The sequence below is a fragment of the Gymnoscopelus microlampas genome, assembly GCF_963454915.1.
Source record: "Gymnoscopelus microlampas genome assembly, chromosome: 15".
Classification (NCBI taxonomy): Eukaryota; Metazoa; Chordata; class Actinopteri; order Myctophiformes; family Myctophidae; genus Gymnoscopelus; species Gymnoscopelus microlampas.
In genome coordinates, this window is record NC_139952.1 from 9,939,846 (window position 1) to 9,947,753 (window position 7,908).

At 43.2% G+C, this 7,908-nt stretch overlaps 1 protein-coding gene across 1 annotated transcript; it reads left to right on the forward strand.

Annotated features, from left to right (window-relative positions):
- Positions 1–3,113: 3,113 nt before the first annotated feature.
- On the forward strand, positions 3,114–7,208 carry syt11a (synaptotagmin XIa; the record flags this gene model as incomplete). The annotated part of the gene is made up of 2 exons (XM_084080331.1): positions 3,114–3,168; positions 6,829–7,208. The coding sequence occupies 2 exons, from the start codon at positions 3,114–3,116 to the stop codon at positions 7,137–7,139; spliced, it is 366 nt and encodes a 121-aa protein (XP_083936457.1). The 3' UTR covers positions 7,140–7,208.
- Between the last annotated feature and the right edge of the window lie 700 nt (positions 7,209–7,908).

Genomic DNA, 7,908 nt, shown 5'->3' on the forward strand with positions numbered 1-7,908 from the left:
CTCTGGTTACAGCAGGGGTAGTAGTGGAGGGGTTGGTAGACCAAGCACTACGAGGAAAGCACTACAGAGAGGGCGTGCTGTGCATCCTGCTCTGGCGAGAGGTTCTTATCCAAAATCACTTCCAAGATTCTTGAGCGCAAAGAACAACGACTAAAAACCTCACATGACAAAGGTCTACAGACCAATAAGAACACAATGCAATCACAGGGCTTAAATAGACAGGGATTAACAGGACACAGGTGAACTCAACTGACAATCAACACTGGGATAGGCTGGGGGACTAGGAGGACACAGGTGGAAACACTGACAAAATCACAAGACTGGTTAGACAAGGCAAGGAAGACAGACAGGAAACACTGGGAGCAATACTACAAAATAAGGGTGACAAATGAGTTGACCTTTAAATTCACCTCAAGCAACTAACCTTTCTAGCTTTGCATACAGAATACTATTTTATGTTAGGCTATAGAGCTCATTTATTTTTGGTTCATTATGAAAATGTGATGGGATGAACTGGACACCATATTCTCAGTAGCCTACCCTATTTAATGGGAAACCGCAAATCAGCAACTGCTGTTTACACACAAACATTGACTTTATTGACCTCAGAGATTACTTCTGTGTACTTATACTGTATATTATTCAACTCATCATGAGCAGAGCTTTCATTTGAGCCTAATATGAAGGCTCTGTGACGATTTTGAAAAAACTCCCTTTTGGAGCTCATAATTGGCAGCCATCTTGCATTTGAAGGTCGACAATAGGTCAAATCATTATATAAACACCATATATGTATTCCTTGACCAAAATAAGCTCTGAAACCATGTATTGTGCATCATTGTAGGTCAAACCATTAAAAAGTTCATTTTCACGGCAGCCATTTTGGATTTTGGTCTCCCACAAATTTTCCCCGCCGTTTTAAAAAAGACACCCCGGCTAAATTTGTTTAATAACCCTCCTAGAAGACAAATCCATTGAGAAACGGACCTTCGCTCTCCGCGGTCACGGAAGTGCCATAAATGACCCAACTATTGGCTCATACCTACTGACATTTATAGCACCTCATCATCATCATCATCATCATCATCATCATCATCATTTGAGTGCCCTCGAGATATCCGACACAAGCTGCTCACACACAAACTGGTCTCTGTATCTAATTTTCCACACCAAGTTCATTCACAGTCTGTCCTACTCAGAACATCTGGAAATGTGAGTGGTCTGGTTCCTCTTGATGGTAGTCTCTAGTCTCCACAGAAGAATATCCTAAATTACCTGGTCTTTTGCTCTGTGGCAATGTCCAACAAAGCGGAGTCTTCTTTGTGCCACAACAACTGAGATGGAAGGGATGCCACCATAAATCTGAGCTTTAGTGTGATGGCTCCTCCATGAAAGGTTCTGGACACCCATGTTATGTTCCGTCAAGACGATCCCGAAGCTCCTTATTCATTGTCCATGTTTCAGCACCATACAGAAGGATACTTTCCACACAGGCTTTGAACAGGTTGATCTTGGTAGCTCTTGAGATGTCTGACTGCCATATAAGATGTACAGTAGCTTATTGCAAGCACTCCAGGCCTGTCCTTTCCTTGTCAGGAAGTCCTTTCTGCTACTGACTACAGATGATCCAAGGTACACCTTGGACAAGCACCTCATACCGACCCACCAATGTCTCTGGTCTCTGGTTGTCTGGCTTTAGGACACTCCATTACATTCTGAAATATTTAAAATGCTGCTCAGGGTCAATATTGCTCCCTAGTCTCCCTATTCTAGGCATGTCATAGTAGGTGAACATTTGGCCAAAATAGAAAAGAAAAAGGTGGTGGCCAAGTATTAGAGCCCTGGGGGACCCCGGTCAATGTATTTAGGGTTTAAGTGTTTAAGTTTTCCTTCTCCCAATGAAATGAGATCGAAAACTCTTCTTTCTGCTGCCGTAGTTTGTTATAGCAGACATCGCCTGCTTATGTAAATTTTAAACTAACCAGCGTTGTGGGGAATACTCGCACATGCACAAGCCAGCTTGTCTCTCTATAAGTTAGGCCTAATAAGCAGACCATGGACTCTAGGTCGGGAAGAACCGATGTATTGGACCATTTCATAACAATAGGAAATTATTCAGGACCATCTCCGGTATTAATTGCAAAGCTGCAGTGCAGGTCTGCAAGTTTCCATGTGTAATAACATCATCGTCATCCTGCCCAATAGGTTGTATACATTGCACTGTACAACACACTTAAGGGGTAGAGTCGCAGACCAGACTGTTAGGTTTTCAGACACGTTGTCTGGACATTTAAATGGATGTGTCTACTACACACATAGTATACACAAATAGATAGGCCATTACACTACATACAGTACAGTAACAAACTATAATGATGAACACAAACCAATGCGAGACAAAACATGTATGATAGTAATCGGGCATGAAAGGACACAATTGTCTATGTTTTGTATTTACTGTGCCACTTAAGCCCCTATATACTGTATGTTTTTTATTGTGCAATGAATAGTGAAAATAGCCTATCTATCAGCTCACAACACATTGCATTTTGATTTGTTGAGAGCTTGGATTTAGCTTTTTCTTTAGTTTCTATTGCAAAAGTGGTTAAATATAATATCAAATGTCCATGTGTCTCAAGTATACTACAATCTCCGAATGCTATATAGTGTCTGGAACTACACCGGCCGAAATCCGAGGCAGGACGCTGACATCTGTTCGTCATTTCCGTTCACGAAATATATTTTTAAAATATCTTTACATTAAATAATGTAATTTCCATTTCTGCTGAGTAGCAAGCTGTATTATGCTTCTATGATTTTGATTTATATATTTGGATACATTCGCGCGACTGTAAAGGCGAAACGGAAGCGGGGAGGAAGCGCCACATTCGCTTTATCGATTTTACAGAGCTTCCGTTGTTCCAGACTGTATGACGGAAGCATTTCAAAATTGTGGGAGGCAACAGTCTGGCAGACTAATGTGTCAACAACTGATCTGGTGTGTTGTGTGCGTGTGTGTGTGTGTGTGTGTGTGTGTGTGTAAGAAGTGTGTCAGTCGAGGGGAGCTGCTGGTGTCTGTGTCCTACCAGCCTGTCACCCAGAGGCTCAATGTGATGGTGATGAAGGCCAAACACCTGCCCAACATGGACATCTCTGGACTCTGTGGGAGTGAGTAACACACACACACGCACACGCACGCACGCACGCACGCACGCACGCACGCACGCACGCACGCACGCACGCACGCACGCACACACACACACACACACACACACACACACACACACACACACACACACACACACACACACACACACACACACACACACACACACACACACACACACACACACACACACACACACACACACACACACACACACACACATTTTTACAATATTTTGACATTTTTTACCCTAACCCTAAAGCCGAAAATAGCAGATCTAGCAGATCAAGCTCACAACGTGTCACGCTGCGACACGTTGAGCTTTTAGATCGGCTATTTTCGGTGTGTGACACCGGTGCACATCTAAGTACAAATCAGGCGTAACTCCAACCCCTAAACCTGACCTCTAAATGTCTAATCCTAACCTTAACCCCAACCTGAATCTTTTATTAATTGTAAACCTATCTCTTAGGAATCATTTTTAACCATAAGATAATACATATGGGGACATTTGGTCCTCACAAGTATAGTAATACAATTACAAGCACGCATGCATGCACGCGCGCGCAGGGTCGTTCAATACTTTATTGATCATGATTTACAAATGACCTGAGTCAGAAGTTATGTTCAGACCTGGACTCATTCTAAAGATGAACACGGGGAGTCAGGGGGATTGAAGAATTCAGAATCTCAACTAAAGACAGTGGTGTATTAACAGAACTAAGAACTGTCGTTGACAGGAAACAGGCAGAGGAGAAAATGATTCAATCAGCTTGGGACAGTGTGGGCATCAAGGCCACTTATTGGCCTTGTTTGGCTTTTGAATGACAGAAGGCTAAACTATGCTGGGCTTTCCTGCCAACATTCCTTTTTGTCGCTGTCGGGCAGAAACCTCCTATCTCCAGATTCTAACTTTTTGTGTTTTTTCGTAAATGAACGCCCTACTTGATCACGCTACAGCGCCACACAAAAGCATCGAAAGTAGCAGGCAAGCAACGCGTTTCGAGCTTGTAGATCTGCTGCTTTTGCTGTTTTTGAATTTGAATCCTGAAAAGTAACAGTTTTTGGATATGAGGTTTCCACCCGACAGAGACGTTTTGTTTTTGATATGAACAGCAGACAAAACTCACTCTCGATGTGAGTGAATATCAGTCCATTAAAGGACGACTTCACCGCTTTTCAACCTATCTTCATATAATTGGTCCTCACTAATACTATACTACTAATATGATAAAATGCTCGGCCTGTGTCTCATAGGAGGACTGTGGACAGTCCAGAAACCGTCTACCAGTGACATCATCGTTAGGCATGATTTTTCCAACAAGATTTCACATTTTTTATTTAGATTTTTATTAACACGGGAACAATGGCTTCTTTTATTGCATTGCAACTTTCCAGGAATAGAAAGCCTGCAGTTTCTATTAGCTTGGATTCCCCATTGATGATGTCACTGGTAGACGGGACTCTGAACTGTCCACAGCCCTCCTCTGAGACACAGACCGAGTAGAAAAAAATGGTACCATTTTATCATGAGTATTAGTGAGGACCAATTATATGAAGATAGGTTGAAAAGCGGTGAAGTCGTCCTTTAAGGACCACATCTCTATAGTGTGACTTGACACATTTCTACAAATACCTGTGAGCCATATTACTGTATATCAGATTTATAAAACAGAACAAATAGGGGGTACTGTAGTTAGAGCACGGTCCACATGTGAGTCACAAGGAAAGGACCCGAGTTTGAACCTGTCTCCCGCCATGTCTCGTATGTCTCCCTTTTCCCTGACCTTGGTTTCCTGTGTCTCTACGCCAGTGGTTCTCATACTTTTTCATGCCAAGGACCACTAAATTGGCCGCGGACCCCCCATCTGAAAATGTTTTGTGCCAGGGACCGCCATAAGATTTTTTCAACACTTTCAAGATTTTTCAAACATTTTCAGGAATAGCAGATGTACAAGTTCGCAGCGTGGCACAAAGTGACACACTGTGGGCTTGCATATCTGCTATTTTTGAATAGCCAACATATAAATGTGGTTAAATGATTGTGATGCTATGTTAACTGCTTTTGCTGGGGACCCCCTGGAACCCCCTCAAGGACCCCCGGGGGTCCCCAGACCCCACTTTGAGAGCCAATGCTCTATACTCTACTATCTTATAAAGCAAATATTGTGATTGCGGCCAATGAATATGTATCAAACGTTAAAAGGGGCAAAAACTCGGGGTAAGGTCCATAGGGGTTTGAATTCACCACGGTGCATCCGGGGTAGGCCGCCTATACGAACACAAACATCCTTGTTCAGGGAAGGGAAGCCTCCGGGCGGGGAGGATGATCTTTGTCGTTATACTAGCAAGTCCAACGGGCGGGGAATGTTGAAAGGGCGGAGTAGGATAGAGTGGCAGGTGAGCCAGTAGTAGAGTATAAGCAGTGGCAACACAGAAAATATGTACTGTACGTGGGGAGGAATGAATTGGCAAACAATGACAAGTGAAGGATCGCACTGAAGAATCACAGGATCAAAGTTCTCCACATGATCCAAAAATATCATATAATATACAGTATATTATATACTGTACATCACGTGGTCTCTCTGAAAACTCGCATCAAATAGACTAGAAAAATTAGGAAGTGTCGTCTCGTCTTTTACTTGTAAATCTGTGTATATAAAAAAAAAAAAAAAATGAAGTGACAGTCAGTACAGTTGATAAAAGTACATCATAAGCTATAAAATACCCCAGCTACGGCGTGACGTCGTCAACATATTAACTTATTTTCACCTCAGATTTACCTTTTTTTGGATGTCACACTCCCTTTAAGTTACAACAAAAGTTTTGGCTATCCAGTCTTCATCAGTGTGGAAATTAATTGGCATAATAAGTAAATTGAGAGAAAAAAGGGGTACAATTATTTAGCTAAATTAGAAATATTATAGGCCTATGGTCAAATGTCTCAGTCCTAGTCATGATTTCAAGATATCCAAGAATATACCATAAACCCTGGAATAGTGGCTAAAATGAGAAAGAGAGCAATTTGGTTTTCTTCACTGGGTTGCATAGTTAAAGCTACAATCTGCAGGTTTTAAGTCTTTGTCTCCATCTCCTGACAAACAGAGGTCATTGCAATTATGTCCAAGCAACAATAAAGATGGCAGTGTCTCGTGTCCAATGCACCATCTGCTCCAAATAACATCATTGACATAGACAAACGCTTATTTTATTTAATACTTGAACTTAAAAGGTTATTTTAACCCATCTGTATGGAAGAGTATGTTATTACAATATAGTACATCTGCAGTCAGTGGTTGGAGGTGGTCTCCCTACTCTTCCATTGAGACATTTAGATCCTGTTGTCTCAGAGTTAAATGAACACAGATGATACTACAGTCTAGATTAGGGGTCCCAGAAATCAAAATGGTATCAAATGGGGGTCCGCTTCGTAGTCTAATGCATATCAAAATGGGGGTCCTTGAAATGCTTGAGAATCACTGCTATAACTGTAAATATCTTCTCTTATGGGGGTCCCAGGCTCTATCTTTTCAACTGGGGGGTCCGTGGGCTAATATATGTCAATTTGGGGGTCCTCGATATCAAAGAGTTTGACAAACACTGGTCTATTCGCCTTTAAAGTGATGTAACCATTCCAACGTCCTCTAATCCCCCCCCAGACCCCTACGTGAAGGTGAACGTCTACTACGGCCGCAAGCGCATCGCCAAGAAGAAGACGCACGTGAAGAAGTGCACGCTCAACCCCGTGTTCAACGAGTCCTTCATCTACGAGGTCCCCGCCGAGCTGCTGGCCGACATCTCCGTGGAGTTCCTGGTGGTCGACTTCGACCGGACCACCAAGAACGAGGTGGTGGGCCGCCTGGTGCTGGGCGGCCAGAGCCCCATGCCCTCGGGCGTCACCCACTGGCGGGAGGTGTGCGACAACCCGCGGCGGCAGATCGCCAAGTGGCACAACATGGACGAATATTAAAGGAGGCCCCGGGGGGGCGGGGCGGGGGGAGGAGAGGAGAGGAGACGCCGTGAGCCTCGAAGTTGCACAGTCATCTACATTGGAAAATGCTGAGTGTTTGTCTAACTCCGAGAGGGCGCAGACGGAACCAAGTGGACCCTCACGGGCAGGGACGTGCAGAGAATGTTAAAGGAGTTGTTCACCCCAAAAAAAATCTTATTTTCTATCAATTACACACCCCATGTAGTATTGAATTCACAGAGATTTTTTTTGTTTTTGACACATTCCTGAGCCAATCATTTTATTACTGGCGGAAAGATGCTAATGTATCCGGTAGGAGACTCGAAGGAGACTCTTAGGAATGCGACAAAAACAAAAACAAATACATGAATTTAATGCTTCATGGGGTGTGTAATTGATAGAAAATAAGCATTTTTTAGGGTGAACTAGTCCTTTAAGAGGGGCGCAGGGGCTGACATTTCTAAAAGGGCACTTTTGGATTTGGAAAAGGCAATTCTCTTGAATGCTGCCTTTGAATATTTGCATTTCAATCACAGTAAATGCTGAATTCACGGTCTGGAGAGGGCACTTTTTACAGGAAGGGCAATGGCTCAAGCCCCCTTTGATGTCTGTGTGCACGCGCCTGCTCAATTTGGTCCCATTTGCACCCTCTCGGAGTTAAACGCTGAGGATTTGACCATGTTGGAAGGAACCCCCAAACGGAATGCACAGATCAACTTTAGCATCAGAGTCCAGGAAATCATCCCAAATATTACAAACCACTCCCAAA